Source organism: Staurois parvus, unplaced genomic scaffold, assembly GCF_062004578.1.
Source record: "Staurois parvus isolate SC_StPar_1 unplaced genomic scaffold, SC_StPar_1.0 ptg000035l, whole genome shotgun sequence".
Lineage (NCBI taxonomy): Eukaryota > Metazoa > Chordata > Amphibia > Anura > Ranidae > Staurois > Staurois parvus.
In genome coordinates this window covers 567567-595297 of record NW_028317831.1, presented here as the reverse complement: position 1 = coordinate 595297, position 27731 = coordinate 567567, and the positions used below count along the sequence as shown (strand labels likewise).

Here is a 27731-nt window from a genome sequence, read left to right as displayed (position 1 = left end):
TTGTGCGGTGAAAATATCACCCAACTTTATTCATCATATATATGTGACACTTTAACAACAGAAGGAAAGAGATAGATTGTTTACATTTCAAGGATCTATTTATACCATTTATATCATGGATGCTAAGAAACTGATGAACATATACCACACCCCTCATTAACACCAGCCCCGCCCACTTATGTAACCATCAATCACACTACACATTGTACATATCTCTGCACACACTAGAGGGAGAGGAATAACTCGAGGGCCATCATTCATGGTTCACTATATAAACTGATGACTGTAAAGGCTTTTAAAGCGTCACCTATGGACAATATCTGGTACTGAAGTTTGTCACCATTTCACAAGCACATGCCAATTTTAAAGCTTGACATGTTTGGTATCTATATACTTGATGCCAACCTCATCTTTCATTTTTCATCAAATTGGGTCATATATTGTGTTTTTCTGCACTGGAATTATTGTTAGTGTTTTTTACTGAAAATATGCATTTCATAGACAGCTGCGCTAATATTGTGTGATAAAAAATTGTAACCACCACCATTTTATTCTCCAGGGTCTCTGCTTTCAGAAAATAAAAGGGGGCTTTAAATAATCTTCTGTTCTAACAATGTGAATGTAATCATGTGCATAAACAAGCAAAATCAACTGGCAGCAAAACACACAACAGCAACAATGTATACAATTATCATCAAATCTATAGAGGCAACTAATGGCCTAAGAAGCAAAGCCACCATATTACTCAACCAAGTTCCAGCTAAACCCATCCAAGAAAATGGATCCCACTTCCCCCCACCCAGGTGACTGTTGGAACTCCTTTACCTTGTGTAGATATCTCCTTCTGAGATCCTCATGACCTAATATAAATGTACAACACTCTCTGACACCAGTTTGTAGGCTCCGCCTTGATCTTCTGAGAGATAGTCAGCCGCCATGTAGTTCTGTGACACCACCTTAGGTGATGGAGCCACTTCTGCTGTCAGCTCTGCTATACCATCAATGGTGTCATTGGTTATCTGATCCATGACTCCAGTACACCGGTTCATCTTACTCATCTTAGATTACTTAGATTCCCCATCCCGTCTATGAAGGGCTCACTGCATAAAACATCTCCACTCCAGAGAAAATGTTTCTTCTCACTGGAAGGCCAGGGGAGTATTGGGAGAAATTGAGGCTTTCCCTTACAGATATGGGGGAGGGGCAACATCACCTAAAGTACAGCTATGGGTGGAATTGAAGGGAAGCCATTTTAGGGCGCTCCTTCCACACAAGAAGCAAATGTTATCTGGAAGGACTAGGAATCCATTGGACCAATGGGGATTAAACATTCTGCAATACATTGAGACACCATGAAATATTACTGGCCTGTGATTGGCTCTCCTATTGTTAGTGAAGTGAGACTCCCCTTGTCTGTGTCATTAATGGAAAGAGACCATGTGAAATGTTTTCCCCAAATCCAAAAAGGTGACCCCCTTGGGTAGGTACCCATCCTACTATTCCTGATATGAGTTTGTAGTCCCTGCTACTACAGGAAACATGCGGGCGATCATTTACACCTTTTACAGCAGGACAGTAAATATCAGAACACAATTCAAACATCAGACCAACAGCAGGAAGTCTGCTAACTGAATGTGTAATGCAATCTGTTATTAGCATTCCCAGAGTTCCCTCTGCAACATAGTTGTATCAGCTGTTGGTCCTGTCTGTACATCTGTTATTTTCCCACCTTCTGTAACAGGGTGACAACCCTGATCATTCTGCAGGAACATTACACAGCAGCGTTGTCACCCTGTACAGGGAAGTCTTAGATAGATTATAAGTAAGACACACAACAAGTAAAGCCCAACTTCAGCTAACGCTTCTACAGCAGTTACAGCAACAGGTTCTCTATAAGGTCCAACCCCCCATATGAATGACAACTGACAGTTGTGAGCACCCCCAGCAGTGTTATAGGATTTGCCACGACACCTCCAACTGCCATTTTTCCCAAAAGACTTGGCCTTCTACAGGAAGTACAAAAAAAATCAATCTACTGGGAGGGACAACAAAATATAATACAATAGGAGACTCGGAAAAACAAAGCCTGCTCTGCTAATGACAGATTTCATTATTAATGTCATTATTGATTTTGCCCATAGTTACACTTTGGTGCCAACGTTGTAATATTTCCAGGGAGAAGAAGTTTTCTTTACAAACTTTCCACCAAAAAGAGATGTGTGCACTCAGAGTGATTATTGTGAACCCCAATCAGAGGAATGTCAGTCCCCCGGAAGAAGTGGTAGGAATATGACCGCACACTCAGCACTTTGTAAGTTCAGATCTCTGGCAGTTGTATTGTGTGATTAGTCTATGGAGAGGAGTAATAGCTGGAAAGAGAAAACATGGAACAAGGATTTCTGATCTTCACCTGATGGAATCCCATTTGGCAGAACCACATGGAACACAAGTGGCCAGCTGGGCTTACGTTTTACTGCTGAATACATCCCCTAAATCAGCAGTAACTCAGTATTGGAAGGCCTGCATCAGCTTGGGATGTTGTTTTCTCACTGAACAGAGACTTCTTTCTAGCTGGTGTCACAGCCGCAGACCTGCCTGAAAGGTTGTCACCCATGAGATGATATCCTACATCCTCCACCCAGTACCTTCTTCCATCCTATGCTCCCTCACTCACATCTTCAATCTTTCCCTCTCTACTGGTGCCTTCCCCTCCCCTCTAAAGCATGCGCACATCACTCCCATACTTAACAAGCCCTCCCTGGACCCCACCAACCTGAACAACTTAAGACCCATCTCCCTGCTGCCATTTACCTCTAAACTATTAGAACTCTTAGTCTACAATCGCCTGAGCTCCTCCCACCTCACCGACAACAACCTTCTTGACCCTTTACAGTCTTGCTTTCCCTCACTACACTCCACTGACACTGCCCTACTAAAACTCACTAATGATCTACTAACTGCTAAAACCAATGGCCACTACTCCGTACTCATCCCAACCAATGGCCACTACTCCGTACTCATCCCAACCAATGGCCACTACTCCGTACTCATCCCAACCAATGGCCACTGCTCCGTGCTCATCCCAACCAATGGCCACTACTCCGTACTCATCCCAACCAATGGCCACTACTCCGTACTCATCCCAACCAATGGCCACTACTCCGTACTCATCCCAACCAATGGCCACTACTCCGTACTCATCCCAACCAATGGCCACTACTCCGTACTCATCCCAACCAATGGCCACTACTCCGTACTCATCCCAACCAATGGCCATTACTCCATATCTTACTACTTGACCTCTCTGCGGCTTTTGATACTGTTGACCAACCCCTCCTCCTCAAAAAACTCCACTTTCTTGGCCTCCAAGATTCTGCTCTCTCCTTGTTCTCCTCCTACCTATCGCAGAGCTTGTTGAGCATTACCTACAACTCTGCCGCCTCCTCTTCACTCCCTCTTTTTGTAGGTGTCCAACAAGGTTCCATCCTTGGACCCCTACTCTTCTCCATCTACACCTCCTCCCTTGGTCACTTGATAAACTCCCATGGCTTTAAGTACCATCTCTATGCTGATGACACACAAATCTATCTTTCTACCCCTCACCTCACCCCTTCAGTCTCCTCCTCACATCACCCCTTTAGTCTCCTCTCGCATTACTACCCTACTAAGCGACATATCGGCATGGATGTCACTCCACTTCCTCAAACTCAATCTTTCCAAAACTGAGCTCTTAGTATTCCCTCCAGCCTGTGCCCCCTCCCTGACTTCTCCATCAAGATCAATAACACAATCATCAGTCCCTCCCCTCATGCCAGGGTTCTAGGTGTAATCCTAGACTCCCATCTGTCCTTTCAGTCCCAAATCCAATCACTGTCCAAATCTTGTAGACTTCACCTCCGCAACATCTCCATGATACAGCCGTTTTTAACCTTGGAAACCACTAAGCAACTTATTCACTCCCTTGTTATATCTCGCCTTGACTATTGTAACTCCCTCCTTATTGTCCGACCTCATTGCAGGCTATCCCCTCTTCAGTCTATCATGAATGCTGCTGCCAGATTCATCCACCTTACTAACCATTCTGTATCAGCCACCCCTCTCTGCCAATCCCTCCACTGGAGTGCATTCAGTGTCCTCCACCCCCCTCTGCCAATCCCTCCACTGGCCTCCATTCAGTGTCCTCTGTCTCCCTCTGCCAATCCCTCCACTGGCCTCCACTCAGTGTCCTCCACCCCCCTCTGTCAATCCCTCCACTGACCTCCGCTCAGTGTCCTCCACCCCCCTCTGCCAATCCCTCCACTGGCCTCCACTCAGTGTCCTCCACCCCTCTCTGCCAATCCCTTCACTGGCTTCCCATTGCTCAATGGATAAAATTCAAAACATTAACAATAACATATAAAGCCATTTATAACTCCGCCTCAAATTACATCACCAATCTTGTCTCCAAATATCACCCAAACCGTATTCTCCACTCCTCGTACGACCTCCTGCTCTCTAGCTCCCTTGTCTCCTCCCGTGATCATCTCCAGAGCTTCCCTCATCCTCTGGAACTCTCTACCCCAATTTATCAGACTACTGCCTACTCTGCTCACTTTTAGGCAATCTCTGAAATCTTATCTCTTCAGGGAAGCCTATCCTGCCCTCAGCTAATAATGGAATCTTATATTCTTCCTACCAGTCCATTCCCCACATTTACTACCTTTTGTACCACTAGCCCCTCCCTCCTAGATTGTAAGCTCTAAGGAGCAGGGCCCTCCTATCCCTCTTGTATTGAACTGTATTGTCTCCCATTATATTGAAAGCGCTGAGCAAATTGTTGGCGCCAGATAAATCCTATATAATAACAATAATAATAATAATGAGAGGAGATGAAATATGGTAAGAAGGCATTCATAATGGGAGAGGAGATGGAACATGTAATGGGAGGAGTGGACAAGGTGGGCATAGCTGGAGACCTCAAGCCTGGCTGATCATGTATCAATAGTCAGAAGAACCTGGAATGGACTCTCCCACTGAGGCTTCAGAGACTTGGTAAAATGACAATTGAACCCATCCTAGTCTCTGGTACTGAGGCAGTGTTGGTCATGTATTACCTCAGGATCCAGAAATGAAGAAAATGCTTGGAAACACAACTCAGTTGGTGAATCATGAAAATGCATTGCATGTTCATTCAAAGCTCCATAAAAAAGATAAAGAATGAGAATCATGAGGGAAGCTGTTCCGTTATTGATGCTTATATTTAAAAAAATTGTCAAAAGATAAAATATTCAAATCCCTTCTAGTTGTGTATTGATGGACATAAGCACTAAACTCAGTTCATCCGATCATTACATTCCAGTTTGCTCAGATTTTAGTTTGTTTCTTTTAAAGTAACATTTTATCTTCTCCCTTCTTCTCTAGCTTGTGGGATGACATTGGCGATGTGAAACTAACTTGTGACACCTGAAACTTCTTTAATATTCCTTTTTTCCAGAATTTAATCTATGCTGAAATTTGTGAATCCTCCGATGATAGATTAGACCGGCATTAACTGTAAAAGTTGTCACATTGAGAGCATTAAAATGGCTTCTCTCCAGTGTGAATCCTCTGGTGTCTGATAAGATGTGACTTCTGTGTAAAAGCTTTATCACATTCAGAACACGGATATGACTTCTCTCCAGTGTGAATCCTCTGGTGTCTGATAAGATCTGACTTTCCTGTAAAAGCTTTATCACATTCAGAACACTGATATGGCTTCTCTCCAGTGTGAATCCTCTGGTGTGTGATAAGATGTGACTTCACTGTAAAAGCTTTATCACATTCAGAACACTGATATGACTTCTCTCCAGTGTGAATTATCTGGTGTGTGATAAGATCTGACTTTTGAGTAAAAGCTTTATCACATTCAGAACACTGATATGGCTTCTCTCCAGTGTGACTCCTTTGGTGTGTGATAAGATGTGACTTCCGTGTAAAAGCTTTATCACATTCAGAACACTGATATGGCTTCTCTCCAGTGTGAATCATCTGGTGTGTGATAAGATCTGACTTCTGAGTAAAAGCTTTATCACATTCAGAACACTGATATGACTTCTCTCCAGTGTGAACAATCTGGTGTCTGATAAGACGTGACTTCCGTGTAAAAGCTTTATCACATTCAGAACACTGATATGACTTCTCTCCAGTGTGAATCCACTGGTGTGTGTTAAGATATGACTTCCGTGTAAAAGCTTTATCACATTCAGAACACTGATATGACTTCTTTCCAGTGTGAATCCTCTGGCGTTTGTTAAGATCTGAGTTCCCTGTAAAAGCTTTATCACATTCAGAACACTGATATGGCTTCTCTCCAGTGTGAACTCTTTGGTGTACTACAAGGTCTCTCTCACTTGTAAACGTTTTGCCACATTCAGAACACTGATATGGCTTCTCTCCCTTGCAAGCCTTCTGGTGTGTGATATATTTTCTCTCCATTGTAAAATCTACAAACAAGTAGTTTGAAATGACTCCTCTTATGTATACTGGGGTTGGACTTTATTGTAAAGCCATTGTCACTTCCAGAACACTGAAATTACTTTTCTCCTGCTGGATCAATGTGGAAGAGGATCCAAACCATGACTTTTAGAACACAGATATGACTTGTATCCCGTGTGAATCCTCCAGTGAACTGCAGTAAAGACTTTCAGTCAATTAAGACATCCATATGTCTTGTTTTCCATGTGACTCAGCTGTATTCATGAAGACCAAAATGTCCCACAAACTTGGTTCATCAATCTACCTGTAGAGAAAGAAAAAAAGATAGAATTCTATATAAAGGGTTACATAAACTTGCTTTCTATTTTTAATGTTCATTACTAAATATATCTTATGAATAGAAAGAATATGTACAGCATTATCTACAGTATTTTTTTAATCAAATAGATTTGATTAATAAAGTTTCTAAGTGCGCACAGTATTCCCAACATTCAGCCCAGACAATGGAGTCATACATTCTCACGTATAGGCGGTTGTGGCACTGTTACAGATCATACAGAACAATAACTTGCTTTGTCTATGGTGTCACTTTTACCTTTTATAAACAAATGAACAGAGAAAAGAAGAAACAGCCTAGAACAATTCAGCTGTACACGGCAAGTAACTCCCTCCAGTACATACATAGATAGCTGACACCGATCAATGAGGCCTGTGTCTACAGGATCATACCCCAAGTATGGGTCTCCAATGTAGTCACCATTCAGTAGGATACAACTGGCCGTTCTCCTTTTATGCGGCTAAAAGAGCTAAGATTTTAAAAGCCTATGAAGAACTAACTAGGAGTGAGCAAGGAGTATCCAGCCAGTTCTGCCAGACATATATCTCCTGGGGGAATTACAATGTTGGAGAGTTCATTTTTCACATGTTAGTGTGGAGTTCACCTTCTCAATCCACTGTTGTCTGCTGGGAGTTTGAGATGATAGCCAAGATCAGAATATTTTTTATGGTCAAGCAGCCTCACTATTGCTCTATGACTTGTAATAGGAGGAGGTGTAAATAATTCCTCCTCTATTGAGACCAAGAGGCACACCCGAGGAATATTGAACACCAACATTATAACACTGGTCATATCGTTCCACTTTTTGAATAATTTTGGACATCTCCAAAACATGTATCAAATCCCCGACATCACGGCTACAATTGGGGTCATAAGGGGAAATCCCTCCTGTCCTAGCTCAACAATTGAGCTGGAGTCCTGAAAGCTCTACGCAAAAGAAATGACTGAGTTTCTGTGAAGAGGACAGAGAGATGAGAGGTATGGAGGTCACAATCACCTCCCACCACTCTCTTATTTTCTCTGTTTCTCTGTCTGTTTCCCATTTCTTTCTATAATTCTTCGGCAAGAGTCAAAAGACTGGAATAAATATATGAGAGATCATGCCTTTCCCACTGGTGCCATCTGAAGCCCAATAACAAGTGTGAGAGTGATGTGAAATCTGTATCTGATAGAAGTAGACACCATCGGATGGGATCTAATGTGTCTACTAAGTCCCACCTAGTAAGATGTTGAAGTTGGGCAGCTATAAAATAAAGTCTAGCATTTGGTATTGCTAGGCCTCCTTGGTCTTCACCATACTGTAGAGTAGTGAGTTTGATTCTAGCTGACGGCTTCTTCTAAATGAGTTCCCCAAACTGGGAGTCTATACTGGAGAACCACTTACGAGGTGTCCACATGGGAGAATTGTGGAGTATACAGTTGAAACTCGAAAAATTAGAATATCGTGCAAAAGTTCATTTATTTCAGTAATGCAACTTAAAAGGTGAAACTAATATATGAGATAGACTCATTACATGCAAAGCCGTGATTTGTCATCATTGTGATGATTATGGCTTAGAGCTCATGAAAACCCCAAATCCACAATCTCAGAAAATGAGAATATTGTGAAAAGGTGCAATATTCTCGGCTCAAAGTGTTCCACTCTAATCAGCTAATTAAGCAATAACACCTGCAAAGGGTTCCTGAGCCTTTAAATGGTCTCTCAGTCTGGTTCAGTATGAATCACAATCATGGGAAAGACACCATCAATGACACCCTCCATAAGGAGGGAAAGCCTCAAAAGGGAATTGCAGAAGAAGTTGGATGTTTCCAAAGTGCTGTATCAAAGCACATTAATAGAAAGTTATGTGGAAGGGAAAAGTGTGGAAGAAAAAGGTGCACAAGCAGCAGGGATGACCGCAGCCTGGAGAGGATTGTCAGGAAAAGGCCATTCAAAAGTGTTGGGGACTTTCACAAGGAGTGGACTGAGGCTGGAGTAAGTGCATCAAGAGCTACCACACAGACGGATCCTGGACATGGGCTTTAAATGTCGTATTCCTCTTGTCAAGCCACTCCTGAACAACAAAACATCAGAAGCGTTTTACCTGGGCTAAAGAAAAACAGACCTGGTCTGTTGCTCAGTGGTCCAAATCCTCTTTTCTGATGAAACAACTTTTGCATGTCACAGTGGGAGTATAGATTTAGTACTTCAACCTGTATGCAGATATCAGTGGCAGACGAGTGAGTGACCTGTCCGCCTCACTGAAAATTCAAACTGATAGTGTAGGTTGCCCCAATTGGGAAAACCCCATAAGGGATAAAGAGCTAATGAGAGGAAAGGTGAAAAGGAAGAGAGCAATGGAGAGATAAGAGCAAGAGTAGTGAAGAAAGGGGTACAGATAAGGGGGGGGAGAGGAGGTCCCCAGGGGGGAGGGTGTGTGCCTGTATAGAGCAGCAACTGAGTAGTGGGTTACCTAATGGACTCAGGACTACAAAGAGAGTAAGGTTTCATCAGAGTTTGAGGGTAGGAAATGGTCAACCCATGGTTGCCATAGTTGTTCATTTTTATGCACTCTGTCTAATAGGACGGCTTCTACTTTGACATGTATCGTGGCTCGAGTGACGCTATTCTTAGTTTCAGTGGTACTGAGGTGGGGGGATTTCCAGGCCTTCGTTATGGTTTGCTAAGCCGTGATGGTGACCTACAGGAGTAGTTTGAATTGCCAGTGTGTCACTTCTTGGGCCTTACGCAAGTAAAGGAATGGACGCTGGTCAACTGATCCCAGTCCAGTGTTGAGGAATGGCCTCAGCTGCCATTCTAGCCACGCCTTCTGATGCATTTCACCCCGCCCACTTGGGCTTGGTCACACTGCATCCATCCCTTTACTTGTATTGGCTGACACTGGAATCGCTCTGACTCATGCTCCCCTCTTCTCACTTGCCGGTGGGGTGATCCCTTTCCTTCCATCCATAGCTTGGAGCCGCATCATAAGGTATACTTCTTGGGGCTTGTTATTAAATGAGGCAGTGGCCGGATGGATATATATACTGTAACTTCTTCATAAAGAACTACAGGCATATGGAATATTTTGCACCAATACGTTTGAACAACTGGGCAGGTCCACCACATGTGGATACCTGCTTCAGAGCAGCCACATAAACAAGTCATGGATTAGGGATGAATTTAGCGATCTGGGCAGGGACCAGGTACCAGTGCATGAGAGTGCTGTGGTTAGTCTCCATAGCAACTATATTTTGGGAGAAGGATTTTGCAGCAGACCATATGTCTGCCCAATCGTTTTCAAATGAAGATTTAAATCCCATTCCCACTTAGATGCATATGGTAAGGAAGTGTAAGGTGGTGGAGCTGGTAACTGTGCATATAAGGTGGAAATCAAGTCTGGCATGGGGGTCCAAACCTAGTCATGTCTAGGACAGAGGTGTTCATGTGTAAGTGGGAGCAATACAAGTGTTTGATCTGAAGATATCTAAACATTTCAGATGTAGAGATTTTGTTGGAGTCACATAGGGTTTGGAAGGGTATAAAGGAGTCTGGTGTTGAACTAGACTAGCTCTAGGACAAGCATGAAAAGAAGATGGAGGCATCCATGCCGGATAAAAGCCTGGATTGAGGAGGTATGCCATGAGTGGGTCATGGGGTGACTGTAAGGTGTATCAGAACTTTAGACTGTCCCAGATAGATGGTTAGTGTTGAGTAATTGGGTGTTGGAGTGAGCGACGGTCTCTTGGGTGTAGCCATAGTAAATTGGCAACTCATGAGGGGTAACAATCTACTGACTCTATAGTGACCCATAGGAGGGAGTCACTTTTACTGTGTGATATTTAGGGAGTTGAGCAAGATGTGCACTCAATGGGAGATTGCAAGGGGGGTGGCAGTGCTCAGTATGGGAAATAGCAAGGAGAGGGCCCAAAATAATTGTAGTCCAGCCCCAGGGGCAAAGTTTAAGTCTCTACAGCTGTTTGTAATCCAAACAGGGAGGAGGAGAGGGAGTACAAGAACAGTTCAGGGAAAACAGGGGAGCATACACTCACAGATCTGACAGGGGTGCCCGGGTCTACAGGGGAGCAAGGTAGTATGATATCAGGTACTTGCCCTGAAAGCGGAGTATGCGTGGCATAGTCCGTGGTAATAATCCCCCCGAGTCCTCGATGCCTGCAGAGGGCAGCTGGTGTGGTTCTCCCCTTTAGCTTGGGGCTTGCAGAGTGGCAGCTTGTGGAGGTCTCCCCCTTCTCTGGGGTTTGCGGTGGGCAGCTGGTGCGGTTCTCCCCCTTAGCTTGGGGCTTGCAGTGGGCAGCTTGTGTGGTTCTCCCCCTTATCCTTGGGGCTTGCAGAGTGGCAGCTTGTGGAGGTTTCCCCCTTCTCTGGGGCTTGTGATGGGCAGCTGGCGTGGTTCTCCCCCTTAGCTTTGGGGAGTGCAGAGCAGCAGCTTATGGAGGCTCCCCTTATCCTTGGGGGTCTATGCAGAGTGGCCACGATGGTCCCGCCTCATCTGGGATCCCTCGGTGGCTTGGCAGCGAAATGAATGACCAGGAAGAGCCCGGCATCAGTCTCTTAAATCGATGCAGGTCGCTTCCCGGTCGTCCTGGCAGTGGTGGGCGGTGAGCCTTGTTGCTCGGCAACGAGGCACGCCCCCTGGACATGCGTCGTGCTCTCGTGATCAAGGCCTTTCCCGGGACCATGCGGCGTCATTCTGACACCGAGGTCCAGAACCTCTCCGCAGAGAGGTGTGAACCTCACTCTCTTTTCCCCTAAGGCCTCGCAGGATGGGGAGAAGATAGTGGCGGAGGTGAGAGGAGCCGCACCTCTTGTCCTGCATGGCTCGGCTTCAAAGACCCGCGGCAGGACGAGAGGTAGCAGGGGGGAAGGTCATCCTGACAGGGGGGGAAACAACTACTGAAATGGGAGCTGAGCTTTATTAATTAAATTGCAATGTGCTAAGGGAAGTGGGGGAAACTGGCTAATGAAACTGGGACTGGAATGCACTTTATTTGAGGGGCTGAAATGTATTATATTTGGGAGGGAGATATAACAGATTTGGGCACCCTGGCAGCACCTATATTGTGACATTATATATATATATACACACACAGTCAGGTCCATAAATATTGGGACATCAACACAATTCTAACATTTTTGGCTCTATACTCCACCATAATGGATTTGAAATGAAACGAACAAGATGTGCTTTAACTGCAGACTGTCAGCTTTAATTTGAGAGTATTTACATCCAAATCAGGTGAACGGTGTTGGAATTACAACAGTTTGCATATGTGCCTCCCACTTGTTAAGGGACCAAAAGTAATGGGACAGAATAATAATCATAAATCAAATTTTCACTTTTTAATACTTGGTTGCAAATCCTTTGCAGTCAATTACAGCCTGAAGTGTGGAACGCATAGACATCACCAGACGCTGGGTGTCATCCCTGGTGATACTCTGCCAGGCCTCTACTGCAACTGTCTTCAGTTCCTGCTTGTTCTTGGGGCATTTTCCCTTCAGTTTTGTCTTCAGCAAGTGAAATGCTCAATCGGATTCAGGTCAGGTGATTGACTTGGCCATTGCAGAACATTCCACTTCTTTCCCATAAAAAACTCTTTGGTTGCTTTTGCAGTCTGCTTTGGGTCATTGTCCATCTGCACTGTGAAGCGTCCAATGAGTTGTGAAGCATTTGGCTGAATATGAGCCGATAATATTCCCGAAACACTTCACAATTCATCCGGCTGCTTCTGTCAGCAGTCACATCATCAATAAATACAAGAGAAGCATTTCCATTGGCAGCCATACATGCCCACGCCATGACACTACCACCACCATGATCACTGATGAGGTGGTATGCTTAGGATCATGAGCAGTTCCTTCTCCATCCTCTTCTCTTCCCATCACTCTGGTACAAGTTGATGTCGGTCTCATCTGTCCATAGGATGTTGTTCCAGAACTGTGAAGGCTTTTTTAGATGTCGTTTAACAAACTCTAATCTGGCCTTCCTGTTTTTGAGGCTCACCAATGGTTTCCATCTTGTGGTGAACCCTCTGTATTCACTCTGGTGAAGTCTTCTCTTGATTGGTGACTTTGACACACATACACCTACCTCCTGGAGAGTGTTCTTGATCTGGCCAACTGTTGTGAAGGGTGTTTTCTTCACCAGGGAAAGAATTCTTCGCTCATCCACCACAGTTGTTTTCCGTGGTCTTCCGGGTCTTTTGGTGTTGCTGAGCTCACCGGTGCGTTCCTTCTTTTTAAGAATGTTCCAAACAGTTGTTTTGGCCACGCCTAATGTTTTTGCTATCTCTCTGATGGGTTTGTTTTTTTTTCTGCCTAATGATGGCTTCACTGATAGTGACAGCTCTTTGGATCTCATCTTAAGAGTTGACAGCAACAGATTCCAAATGCAAATAGCACTCTTGAAATTAACTCTGGACCTTTTATCTGCTCATTGTAATTGAGATAATGAGGGAATAACACACACCTAGCCATGGAACAGCTGAGAAGCCTATTGTCCCATTACTTTTGGTCCCTTAACAAGTGGGAGGCACATATGCAAACTGTTGTAATTCCTACACCGTTCACCTGATTTGGATGTAAATACCCTCAAATTAAAGCTGACAGTCTGCAGTTAAAGCACATCTTTGTTGTTTCATTTCAAATCCATTGTTGTGGTGTATAGAGCCAAAAATGTTAGAATTGTGTTGATGTCCTAATATTTATGGACCTGACTGTATGTAGGACCCAATAAAGGTATAATATTTTGGGCAGAATTGTCATTTTTTACAGCCGTGATACAACCATCCATGAGAGGGGTAGTTTGGACCAGGATGTCATAAGATTAGTAAGGTGTGTTAACATAGGAGGGTAGTTAGCAGAATATAGAATATTGAGGTCTGCCATCAGCTTGGGTCTTTGTCACGGTGTGCCAGGCTTGCTCTTCTCCCTCACTGCAGCTTCCCCACCTCTCCCCCCTCTCATCCTGTGAGAGGTGGGAATCAGTGTCACGTGCGCCCGGCTCACTCTCTTTCCACTCGCCGCACACAGCCGTGAAGCAGGATGAAGGGAGGGGACCACTGAGACCCCCCCTCACCAGGAAATCCCGGCGGGGGGCCGCTGGGAGGTCTCTGTGTGTCCCCGGCAGGTGCAGGGCTTCCCGCGCTCGGCACCCCGCCAGAGACAAAAGCCCCGCTCCCTGCGCGTGGCTGGAGTGAGGGGGGCATGCCTCGTTACCCCGGCAATGCGGCGCTGGGCCGGCCGTTGCAACGAGGAAAGGTTGTGCGCGGCTTTTAAAAACGCCAGCGTGAGACCAGGCTTGCTCTCTCTCTCCCTTCCTCCTAATGCCGTCCGGCCGCTCTCCCTTGGCCCGCCGCCACTGCTGTCGTGGGAGGTCAGGGTGGGGACCGGGCCTACGCAGGCATCCCCGCTGAGCGCTCTGCATGAGCCCCCCTGTTCTAAGGTCAGACCCCGCAGCCATGCTACCCCCGCTGCTGTTCCTGGCCGCTGCGAGGGCCCCTGCTGCTGATCGCTAAGACCCTGGAGGAGCTGGCCGCTGTGAGGGCTCCTGCTGCTGATCGCTAGACTGACAATCGCTGCTGTCCCTTGAGAAGCTGGCCCCTGTGAGGGCCGCCATCCATTGCTGAGGGTCCCTGGAAGCTGCCTGCTGTTGAGCGTCCGCAAGTCGCCTACCTCCCTGAGAGCTGCCTGCTGCTGAGCATCAGCAAGTCGCCTACCGTGAGTGTCCCTTGAAACCATGAACTGCCCTTGGTGTGCGCACAGACTACCCGTGTCCTGAACTGTCCCTGTTGTGCGCACAGACTACCCGTGTCCTGAACTGTCCCTGTTGTGCGCACCGACCTCCCCCGTGTCCTGAACTGTCCCTGTTGTGCGCACAGACTACCCGTGTCCTGAACTGTCCCTGTTGCGTGCACAGACTACCCATGTCCTGAACTGTCCGTTGTGCGCACTGACCCCCTCCGTGTCCTGAACGGTCCCTGATGTGCGCACCAACCTTCCCCGTGTCCTGAACTGTCCCTGTTGTGTGCACCGATGACCCTAGAAAGCTGGGTGGGAGCTGTGCTAGGCCAGACTCCACAGCTAGTGTCCCGTTGAGTCCCCATGAGCCCACTTACTGTGGGTGTCCCTACGAGCCACATGTCGCGGAGTGCCATGCACTGTTCTGATTGTCTTTCAGAGTTCAATAAAGTTTTGTGTGTTCCCCATCTTCTTCATGTGTTCTGTCCTGCCTACGCTTCTGTTACAGTCCTAAATCAGGAATATATTGACTGGACCAAGAGAAGGGTGGAGGACGTTGTAGTTGTGACACAGTTAAGGAGGGTAGAGAGATATTAAGAGCTGTAGACTTTTTGGGATTCACAACCAGGTCCGAAATCAATGCAAATTGGTCCAGGCATTGGAGAAGGTTGGGTGCTGAGATCAAAGGAGAAGACATGAAGAGGAGATTGTCATCAGAGAAAAAGCATAACTTATGAAGATGACCGCCAAGTTCTAATCCTTTAATATTTGTGTTAGTTCTTATCAGCTGTGCTAAAGGTTCATTCGCTAGAAAAGGAGGGGGGGGGAGGGGCAGCCTTGCCTCATTCCCCTTTGTATGGAAAAAAAGTCTGACTTGTAACCCACATACCTCAAGTACGTCCTTGGGGAGGTGTAAAGGGGTGATATCCATTGGAGTCAAAGGCTTTTTTATGTCTAAGGAAAGGAAACAGCCGGGTATGCGGCGTATGCAAGCTGCATGTTCTAGGAAAGTCACTCTGTGGTCTCGGCTTGGCAGAGGGGGGTTAAAACCCATCTGATCCTTGTGTATCAAGGTGCCTATGATGGAGTTCAGCCATGCAGATAGGATTTTTCTAGGATTTTAACATCCAAGTTAAGAAGGGAGATTGGTGTGTAATGAAGCCATGTGGTGTGATCTGATTGGGGTTCAGGTAGCATAGAAATGACTGCTGTTAGGGAGTCTGAGCAGAAAGCATAACCTTTGAGTAAGGCATTAAATGCATTAACCAATAAAGGTGGAAGGAGGTTAGTAAATATTTTGGAATATAGGACTGTAAGCTGTCTGGGCCAGGCCGTTTATTAGACTTTAGGGACTTGATGGAGTTCGGGACCTCAAGTTCTGTAATAGGTGTTTCCAGGGAAGAACATTGAGAAGCTGAGAGTGTTGGTAGAGATAGGCTTGAGAAAAGTTCAGTGGCCTGCGATTCATCATAGGTGCCGGTCTCAGAGTATAATTCTGCTAGATGTTTGTGGAAGACCTGTAATATTTTATTAGGATGGCTGGTGTGGGAAGTTTTTGTAATCTTTAAATGGACAAGTTTGTGTGTGTGGTCTGAGGTTCGCAGTCCCAGGGCTAGAAAAGTGTCAGGTTTGTTTGTGTTCATATAATGTTTATGCCTGGATTGGCGTAGAACTTTTTCATCTGATTCTGTCAAGAAAACATCTATTTCTAGCCTGGTCTTGTCCAGGACAATCTATGAGAAGGTGAGGGGTCTGATTGGAAGGCTTTGTTGGCCTGATGAAATGAGGTTTCTAAGCGGTGATGGATTGCTCGCTGTCCTTTCTTGAGATGTGAGGCTTGGCTGATACAGGCTCCTCTAATTACAGATTTATGGGCTTCCCAAAAGGTCAGGAGAGAGAGGTCATCACTTGTGTTATGTGTCAGGTATTCTTTGATGGCTAGTTCAATGTCCAGTCTGTGGGATGGGTGGGCCATTTAGACTCCATGTAGTGCTAGTTTGTTGGGGTACTAAGGAGGAGAGGGTCAAGAGGACAGCTTTGTGACCAATCCAGGGGTAAGGTATGATGGTTCAGGATAGGAGGGCTGGGGACATACCTCTAGTCAGAAATATATGGTCAATGTGGGAGAAAGTTTTATGTGGATATGAGTAGTATGTATAGTGTCTTCTAGCTGGGTTATCTTCTTGCCATGTGTCTATGAGAGAGCGTTGTTGGAGTTGTTGCTGGAAGGAGGATGTGGATGGATAAGAGGTTATGGGGGATTTGTCTAAAAAGGGATAAACTAGCTGATTGGAATTGCCACATAGTAAAAATGTACCTAATTTATGGGAATCTATTACTTGTAGAAAATGGGAGTTACGACTGCAATTGGGGCATAGTATGAAGCTATAGTGACCTCTGAGTCAAGGAGGTGACCCACTAGAAAATATAATGGCTCTCTGGGTCCCAGATCCCTGCCTTGGGTGTAAAGGGAGTAGAGCAGTGGAAAGCTTTGAGTACACCTGTGTGTTTAGTTGCGGCAGAAGCCATATAAACCTGTGGGTAGGAAGAGCTGAGATATTTCGGCATATGGCTGGCAGTAAAATGAGTCTCCTGCAGGCACACCACATGTGCTTTGGCATGGGTAAAGGATTTGAAGGCCTTAATTTTTTTATTCCCCGAACATTCAGGGTAAGTATATTTATTGGAGCCATGATAAAGGACAGATGCAAAGCTGATTGTAGGTGTTGCATCATGGAGACATCATCACCCCTGGGACAGGAATAAGAGAAAGAAGGTAGGTTATCCATCTGTCTATGTCACTGGGATATAAATGGACGGGAAAAAAACAGTCCTGGGCAGGCCCAACTTGGGCTACCAAGGAAAATGTGGGGGAGCAGTGAACATCTTCAGAAGCCACAGAGGCCAAAAACAGGATATTAAATATCTGTTGTATAGAGGAGTCAGGCCAAGGATAGACTATTGGGAATAAGATGTCAGCCTGCAGATATAAGCAGTTGGTAAGTGTATGCATTGTTCAAAGAGGCTATGCTTGGCTGGGTATCATGGGCATTAAACAGCATTAGACCACAGCTGGATGAAAGGGTGATTCTTTTGTTATTTTGTTGTCCAGCTATTAGTAGAAGGTTTAGCTAACAGCATTGAGCTGTTAGTTGCAAAAATTGTAGAATTATACTAAATATATATTTTTTGTTTACAAACGTTTTTATTTTTTAAGAAATAGACTTCAAAATGGCATTACAGCTTCAAATAGAATATACAAGAGAAACAAGGAACAACTGCAGTATTCATTTCAAAGGTAAAATTATGTAGAATAAAGGGAAAAAGAGAAAAGAAATTTAGTACATGAGCAATATAGGTAGAGAGGTAGGCAGAGTTATAAAACGACCAACAAAGTAACTCAATCAATCAAAGCATAAATGGTCCTTATTGATCTAGTAAATGCCTGTGAGTTCTCCAAAGTTCCCATTTTCTGTCAAATAAATGCATCTTATCCAATAGAGTATAATGAATTCTCTCCATGAGCATCACCGCATCAACTCTGCAGAACTGTGGTCAATGGTACTGTGAGGGATTTCCAATGTAGGGCAATAGCCCATAGGGTGGATATACAAATGCTATGGATTAGCCTCATAACCTCAGTCTGAACTCCCGAGATAGGGGCTCCCAGTAGGCAGGACTGCATAGACAGATGCACCGGAGCACCTGCCACTGCAGAGGCAACTTCAGAATGTTTGTGCCACACCAATGAGAGGCTTGGGCAGGCCGAAAATATATGCACTAGAGTACCAGCAAGGCCACAGCCCCAGAAACAATGGTGGGATGTCTCTGGATACATGGCGTGTAGTCTAGATGGGGTATGATACCATCTGGTTATTACTTTGAGGGCCGTCTCACGGACAGAAAGATCTAGAGCTCTTACACACATTATCCACCATGGAATCCCAATCCTCATCAGAAAAAGTGACATCACTATCAGCCTCTCATTTCTGTCTATAAAGAGGGGGTGAGGGGAAGAAAGTAACCAGAAATTGGTGATACAAATCTGAAATAAGACCCCTGCCCCTAGGAGAGTCACGGTGTCAGGAATGGACTGGCCAGCAATGGTGGGACTCGCCTGCCTTTTGATCTGCAGTACCAGGGCTGGCCAGCGGGTGCTCCCAGCAATCAGAGACTCAACCTTTCAGCCAGCTAACACCTGGAACTGATTATACTGGTGTATTTAAGGGATGGCCAGACCTGCAGACTCTGCCTTGGTGTTGTGTTTGTCCTGGGCCCTGTATCTGTCCTGCATCCTGTTTCTGTTCCTTTGCTGACCCTGCCTGATCTGAACCGCTGCTGACTTCTCCTGCTCTGTTCCCGGCTCGCTCCTGACCATTCCTCTGCCTGACCCTCTGTACTACGCTGCTTGCTACCTGCTGAACCTGACCTGTGACCCCGACCAATCTCCGCTTGCTCCCCCTGTACCTACCTGCCCTATTGATATTGACCCGGCCTGCCTGACGACGCTTGCTTGTATGTACTGTTATCTGTGGGTGGTTGGTTTGGTTTGTTTGCACTGTATTATGTTTTAGTATTGCACTGCGTTTATGTTTGTATTGTTAGTGTTAATAAATTATATTGTTTATCACATATCTGAAGTCTGCGTTTCCCTGCGTCAGCCACACACCTCTGGTCACACCTGGGAGCCCTGACACACGGCTAATACATTCAAAAAATGAAATCAGAGATGAAGGTGTAAGAGCAAAATGTGAATTAAAAAAATGTCTAATCTGTCGATAATGATAATATTCACGAAGTGGAATATCAAAAAGTATGCGTAGCATCTCAAAAGTCATACCACCAACGGAATACCTGTGAAGATGAGAATGCTGTAATAAAATTTGGGTCACCAAAAAATGATGAATCTGGTGAGACAGAGGAGACAAGATTCAATTTAAGTTTATAACGGGACCAAAACATCAATGATTGGGCAACAATGGAATTATAGAGCAATAATGAGCGTGGGGGGGGGGGAATTCTGGACCATGATACACCTGGTAAATAGAATGGATGTATAGACTGAGATTCAAATCTGATCCATGGGACCTGGGAAGTAATAGTCACCCATTGTGATAGCTGTGCGAAATGGGCTGACAGGTAGTAAAGCCAGAAATTGGGGAGACCTAGGCCTCCCACCCATTGTGACCGGTAGAGGACCGATGAAGTAAAACGAGGGCGTTTGTTACGCCAAATAAAATGATTAATAATCCGTTGAAAGCGATCTAAGAACGTTTTTGAGACAGGGATTGGGAGTGATCTAAATAAAGTAATTTAGGGAAGACATTCATTGTTACTGCCGTGACTCTGCCAAGAATGAGATAGGGGATCCATGCCAGATCTTCAATAGAGGTGAGAGGCGTGACACACATGGTGGCCAATTAGCAGCAAATAATTTTGAGTATCTGGGGGTGAGGTTTATACCTAGGTATGAAATCTGATCTGTGGCCCAACGAAATGGAAAAGAATTGCGGAGAGATGCACCCAGGGAATCAGGAACATTAATAGGCAGAACTACTGATTTAGTAAAATTTACAGTAAGACCTGATACTGTTACAAAGTCATTCAATAATGAGCAGAAGTCAGGCAATGACACCAACAGTTTAGTAAGGAAAAGCATAACATCATCTGCATACATACAAATTGTGAAATGTGAACCAATAATGGGGAACCAGAAATGTCTGAGTGTGATTATTGCAATTGCCAAGGGTTCCAAAACAAGCACCAATAATAAAGGTGAAAGAGGACAACCCTGACGGGTACCTCCGCCTAGTGTACAAAATACAGAATTGCAGCCTGGAAGTCTTATTCTTGTTTTGGGGGGAGTCATACAAAGCATGTACACCAGACAGAAATTCATCACTAAAGCCCATCTTCTGCAGTAATGAAAACAAGTACGGACAGAGCAGGAGCGGACTGACAACTCATGGGGCCCCCGGGCAATAGAGGATCATGGGGCCTGTGTCCTTGCCCACACTCAAAGCACACCCAAAAAAGCCTATAAAAAGGTACTAGGGGCATTTCATGGGGCCCCCTACTGACCCTGGGCCATTGGGCAGTGCCCGAGTGCTGGAATGGTCAGTCCGCCCCTGGGCCAGAGGACACTATCAATAACAAAACTTCTTTAGAATGCAAATTGGCGTCCTGAATAACATTTAATGTGAGACAAATATTGTCCGTGATAAGTCTGCCTGGGATAAATCCCGATTGCTCCGGTGAGACCAAAGAGGAGATAATGGGGCCAACCTATCTGCCAGAATGAGGCTAAATATTTTCAGATCATTGTTCATCACTGAGATTGGTCTATAGTTTTGAGGTAAATGATGGTCTTTCAGGGGTTTAGGTAATAGAGACAGGTTAGCCAAGAGTATCTCCTCAGGAAACCTACCGCCCTGCAAAACATCATTGAATAATGACATCAAAGAGGGAGCCAATGTAGGAGCAAAATGTTTATAATAACTGGCCGTGAACCCATCAGGGCCGGTGCTGTGGAAGTTCTGAGTGCGCTAATCACACAGGATATTTCCTTCAAAGTGCATGGGGCATTGGGAGAGGATATCTGAGAGGGTGTGAGAGCAGGGAGGGGTATAGAATCAAGCCATGAGCCATTTGAGGAAGTGGATGTTGGTTGCGGGGGAGCTAATAGGGTGGAATAAAAATTTAAAAAAATACCCAGGACTTCACGAGGAAGAGAGCAGATAGTGCCGGATTTAGTACGTAACTTGTAGATATGTGGGGGTCGTATTGAATGGTTTAATTTCTGTGCTAACATAGTGTCATGGAAATTTTGTATTGTTGGTCGAACTTTAAATGTGTCATATATTCGTGTTATTCATATGTCTCTCGTGTGGCTTAATTAAAGCTCTGAAGGCTGCAATTGGGCCATGCGCATGTACAATGTATGTATTACAGTACTCAGCTTGGTAATGGATGAGATGGCAGATCTGCGCTTATAGACCGGCGTGTATACCACCACAGCATTCCATGCGAATGCTGCTGTCAGTAGACCGTGGGCCTGTATCCACATATCAGCAGCATAGTACCACGTGGGCTTCATAACGCAATGCGCAAGCGGTGTGAACTCCACGTGTAGGCTTATGCATATCTTACAACCCATTACTAATCTGAACTGTATCTCGGATGGATGTGTTTTAATAAAGATCGTATCGGGCCCATCCAGGTACAGACTGGTATTTTTAGGAGATGCTTGTGCAGAGAATTTTACATACCAATAGAAGCTAGTAGGACAGGAAATATGACCTCAGATGGCTCATAGGGGGGAAGGGGAGGAAGTCTGCTGACCTCAGAAGACTCATGGGGGAGGACCAGTGATAGATAATAGCAAAGGCTATGCTCCAATTGGAATGTACATCCTCTGTATAGGCAATCCCCATTGCATTGTTCGGTGGGAGGGGATTGACTTTATTCATGTGGGGGGCATGTGTGTATTTTTAATAAAACAGAGAGCTGGGTCTAAAATCAGCCCTTATGTGGATTGCAACCATCCTAAGAGTGTCGTGTGATCATTCTAGGGTAACGGAGCTCCAATCACCCACAATTCAACAGAACCAAAGTATTTGGATGGGCAGGAATCGTGTAGTTTGGCTGCAGTCGTGGTAAGCGAGATTTGCACAGCTTTATGGGGGATTTCTGCGCATCCAACTGCGAGTACTTACGGTAAGGAGAAATTCGTTAAAGCGAATTTCCAAGACAATAGTAGACCCTGAATTTCTATGTAATAAAAAGGAGGCCTTCGACCAGCGTAGAGCTTTTTCAGTTTTCTTGGAAAGTAAAATATTCAGTTCTAGACGCTTTTGCGATATCATGGTTTGTTACGGAGAGATGGATTGCCATCATGAGCCCTATAATGTGATTCTAATTCTCGGATAAGTTTCTGAATTTGTTACCACCGCTCTCTATTTCTAGAAGAAGCCATAGAAATAAGGTGGCCTCGCAGGACCGCCTTATGGACTACCCACAAGATGGCCGGGGAGATATCAGGAGTTGTGTTTGACTGAAAGTATTCTTGAATGGAAGTAACTACTTCATGGCGGGTGTTAGTATCCGTAAGCATAGAGTCGTTAAGTCTCCAGGAGTAGGGAGTAGGGGCTAGACCTATAAAAGTGATAGATAGCGCGATAATATTATGATCTGACCAGGGGCTTAAATGAATGCAAGCTTTCCTAGAGTTAGCCAGCAGAATGGGGGAGCAATAGATATAATCTAGTCTAGCATAAGAGTCATGTGGGTGGGAGTAAAATGAATAATCTCTAGCTCCTACATTATGTGCCCTCCAGGAGTCTACCAGTTGAAGGGTGTCTAATTTTTTTGGTAATGGATTTTGGGAAGGCTTGGGAGGATGGTGAGGATGAGCTTTGGTCTAAAAGGGGGTTAACTACCAAATAAAATCACCTCCCACCAATAAACGAGGGGATAGTAACCTATCAAGAATTTTGAATTCGAGAAAAGAAGGATGCTTGCGCCGAATTTGGTGCATAGACATTAGCGATCGTGAGTTTGAACCCGAGGGGGTGCCTTTAATAATGATAAATCTGCTCTCAGGGTCACGTGCCCGAGGGTTTTTTTACTACAAACACATGGGAATAACATCCCCTGCCCTGCTCGTCCCGAGGAACTCTGGTAAGGATCTGCTGATCGACCAGGTCCCCAATTAGGACACGCAGGGCCTGCACCCTTTCCCGATCCTTGGGAAGGTGGGTTACCAGATACCTGGTGGGGGGACTGAAGTTGAACTCCAACCTGTACCCCTTCTTGATCAAGTCCAGGATGTACAGTTTAGAGAAGATTGAAGCCTACTGAGGGAGAAAGGTCCCCATTCTTCTTTCCATTGGGACGTTCAATTCATTGAGATGAGACTTGGTGGGCCTTGAGGAGGATTGAACAAGATTCCTCCTCTTCCCCTATTCCTGTGCCCTGTCCAATGTTTCTTAGGTTCCCTGCCCAGGTTTTTAACCAAAATGCCCTTTTAGCTGAATTCACTAGGGCAGAGGTTCAAGCCGCTAGCTTAACTGATTTGGCCGAGGCATCCACAAGGAAACCAACTGCTTTAAACAGCAAAGGAAATTATTTCAGGATTTGCTGCCTGAAGGTTTCTGCCGAGAGATGCGACTAACTGGGTAAGCCAGCATTCCAGATTTCTGGCGACACAGGTGGCCGATAAAGGTGGCCTAAGGCTGATGGAAGTGGAATACCAGGCCCTGCGGAGTAAGACTTCATCCCTCTTATCCATAGGGTCTTTCAGAGCCCCCATATCTTCAAATGCTAAGTCTGTCCTTTTAGAGACTTTAGATAAGGGGGTGTCTAATTTCTGAACCTTGTTCCATTGCTGGGACCTGTTATCCTAAAAATGAAACCTCCTTTTAAGGTTACTTGAGAAAAAGGGTTTCCTCTCAGGGCTTTCCCATTCCTGCCTAATGGTATCAACCAGGGAACTATGGACTGGAAAGACACTAGTCTTTCTAACATACAAACCTTGATACATGAGGTCATGCTTAGATAGGCAAACATCCTCCTCCTCGATCTCTAAGGTTTCGTAGATAGCTTTAAGGAGGTCGTCCACATCTTCCAGGGACAATTTGTTCCTGGAACCTCTGGAGGAGCAAACTTCACCATCCTCCTCTTACGAGCCTGAATCTACCCGTGAGGAAGCAAGGGACCTAGGATCCTCCTTGGGTCCTCCCCCCCTCTTAATGCATCTGCTACCTCCGAAACCGCCGATTGGGTCCAAGGATCCAGTGGCAACTGCATTTTTCAACAGGGATCTAAAGGAGTGAAATGTAGACAACATGTCATCCTTAATGGAGGTGAGCACTTTATGGCAGGCTGTAAATGACTAATCCTTAATTAGGCTAGCCACACAATTGCAGCATAAGGGATTTTCCCAAGCTGAACCCAATTTAGCTGCACAAACTGCACACTTCTTCTTGGGGGTCTGACTCTGCACCTTGTCCTGGACTTTAACATACAATAAGCAAGAAAAAACACAATACAGAAAATAATCAGCCCAGGGCCCCTCATACAAAACCACTATGCTGGGGGAGCAAGAAAAGGAAGTGTGCCCACCAGGGTCAGCAAGAGGGATCAGAGTCCCCAAGCTTACCTTAGAGGAGCCAGTGCCTGAAGGACCAGGGTCTGCCTGAGAAGTGCCAGCGCCTTCCATCCATCCCTCTTGGTGTAGAGCCAAAGGCTCTGCTGGATCTGTACACCAGACTGGCTGCCTACCCAGATGCTAGTGTCGCTATGGAGACTGGGACCACGAGTCTTCGGCGCCCATCGATGATGTCACTGCAGCCAGAACTTCCGGTTCCTGGACAGCACCCAGAAGTTGCGGCTAAGCGCACGCCCGCTTGGCAGTCACGGCCTCACTGTGCATCGGATGCTGGAGCCACCCCCCCCGCACGGGAAGGAGAACGACAGGCATCAAAGGTCCTGGACCCCCCAGGACATTCCCGATGGTCATCATCCACTGAGGCATGGAAGGACATCAGGAGCGCAGCCCCACTTTTCCTGAAGGGATTGCATTGGTCAGGAGGAAGTAAGCCAGACCAGGAGCCACCAGCAACCTATAGGGCCCAGGACTTCCAGACAATCAGTTCCTTGATGACTGCACCCAACCTTGCAGAGGAAACACTAAAAACTCAGGAGGGAGGCCTGGTGATCCGCCATTTATAGTACTGTGCTTATGTGTTTCCTGTCCCAGAGGGAGGAGCTCTGTCTCAGGAAGGCTGTCCTGGAGGACGTTTGGAGAAATGAACATTAGAATGTCTGAGAGACAAAAGCCAGAAATAGATCAGTGGCTGCATGCACACCTCATTGTTAGGCTGCAGGTAGAGAGGCAGAGATGAGGCAGGATTTATCATGAAATACAAATTAAAGTGTATTATTTTCAAAACAGCCAAGAATATTTCACAAGGTCTAAAAAGTATGTAAGTCATCGAGTTATTCCCCAATTTAAGAAGAAGAGCATAACTGCAGGTAGTAAATGTAAGAGAGGAGTTGCAGATGATATGATGGTGGGTAGTATGTACAGGAGAGGAGTGTGGGGGGTACAGAGGTATGACAGTGATGGGTATGTACAGGAGAGGAGTACGGAGGTATGACAGTGATGGGTATGTACAGGAGAGGAGTGTGGGAGGTATGACAGTGATGGGTATGTACAGGAGAGGAGTACGGAGGTATGACAGTGATGGGTATGTACAGGAGAGGAGTGTGGGAGGTATGACAGTGATGGGTATGTACAGGAGAGGAGTACGAAGGTATGACAGTGATGGGTATGTACAGGAGAGGAGTACGGAGGTATGACAGTGATGGGTATGTACAGGAGAGGAGTACGGAGGTATGACAGTGATGGGTATGTACAGGAGAGGAGTACGGAGGTATGACAGTGATGGGTATGTACAGGAGAGGAGTACGGAGGTATGACCGTGATGGGTATGTACAGGAGAGGAGTACGGAGGTATGACAGTGATTGGTATGTACAGGAGAGGAGTACGGAGGTATGACCGTTAAGGGTATGTACAGGAGAGGAGTACGGAGGTATGACAGTGATGGGTATGTACAGGAGAGGAGTATGGAGGTATGACAGTGATGGGTACGTACAGGAGAGGAGTACAGAGGTATGACAGTGATAGGTACGTACAGGAGAGGAGTACGGAGGTATGACAGTGATCGGTATGTACAGGAGAGGAGTGTGGAGGTATGACAGTGATGGGTATGTACAGGAGAGGAGTACGGAGGTATGACAGTGATGGGTATGTACAGGAGAGGAGTACGGAGGTATGACAGTGATGGGTGTGTACAGGAGAGGAGTACGGAGGTATGACAGTGATCGGTATGTACAGGAGAGGAGTACGGAGGTATGACGTTCCCAGGGAGGAGTATCTCAGGAAGGGTCTATACTCCACCATAACTCTGGTTCTCGGAGTGTCAGGTCCCAGCGGGTTCTCCTGGTGTCTCTCCTGTTATTCTGTCTCGGACACATCAGAGGAACATGGTGGGAGATCGGCCTGAATGTCCTTCCTAGGAGGGAATACCGGAGCCATTCTGAGGCCCATTTAATGGCCGGCAATGAGGAGGAAACCAACACTGAGAAGTAGATGCTGAGATATATACAGCACGGGGCAGCACAGTGGCTGAGTGGTTAGCACTTCCATCTGGCAGTACTCGGGTTGTTGGTTCAAATCCCAACCATGGCACCACCTGCCTGGAGTTTGCATGTTCTCCCTGTGCCTGTGCAGGTTTCCTCCGGGTACTCCTGTTTCCTCCCACACTACAAAGACATGCTGGGAGGTGAATTGTCTCCTAAGTTGTCCCTAGTATGTGTATGTATGAATGTGAGTTAGGGCCTTAGATTGTACGCTCCTCGGGGGCGGGGACTGATGGGAATGTACAATATAGATGTAAACTGACGGCGCTATATAAGTACCTGGAATAAATAATAATAATACACCCAGATCATCGATGACGAGGAGGAAGGTTCGGTCACAGATGATTGGTCCGTCTATAGCAGGGACAGGAGGCGGGACCAGGAATAGGAGATCCACCTGACTTACCCGTGTGCTCTGACATGGAGAAGATCTCATGCTGGCCCTATGGTGGCCGTGTGTTCAGGATGGAGACCGACAATCACAGGACCGTCTGGAAACCGATCCAAAATGGCTGATGGGAGGAAAGTGTTCCCGGGACAGGAAGTGACACAGACAGGAAGTGACAAAAATAGGAAGTGACTCCAGACAGATTTATACAGAGGCTGCAGTATGGAGAGCAGACACTAGATGGTGCTGGTCCAAAAAAAGCTGAATAGCATAAAACTACAGAGAAAAAAAACTGAAAAACAAAAGATGATGGCGGCTGGTAAACTTCTATTATCACAGTTATCACGTTACAGTGGATTAGATCTCCCTCCATTTTGTTGTAGCCCGCCTGTCCCTCCTCCGGTGGCCATTTTCCCTTAGTCTGATATGAATGCTGGCACATTTTGTCCCCTGATATTAGACATTAGCCGGGTGATTGTATACACACAGCGGGCAGTTCTCAATCAATGTCACCCACTAGTCTATACTGTCGCGGGGTTGGCCAGCCAATCATGTGGCTCCTATTCTGTCCTTCCAATGACCATTCCTAGTACATAGGACTCATCTTCCA

The 27731-nt window shown here is 45.8% G+C and overlaps 1 protein-coding gene across 1 annotated transcript; it reads right to left on the bottom strand.

The window, feature by feature from the left end:
* Positions 1–27265, bottom strand: LOC149470607 (uncharacterized). The gene is made up of 2 exons (XM_089661948.1): positions 27140–27265; positions 1–6757 (listed from the first exon to the last, which is right to left on the bottom strand). The coding sequence occupies exon 2, from the start codon at positions 6451–6453 to the stop codon at positions 5557–5559; it is 897 nt and encodes a 298-aa protein (XP_089518074.1). The 5' UTR covers positions 6454–6757; positions 27140–27265; the 3' UTR covers positions 1–5556.
* Between the last annotated feature and the right edge of the window lie 466 nt (positions 27266–27731).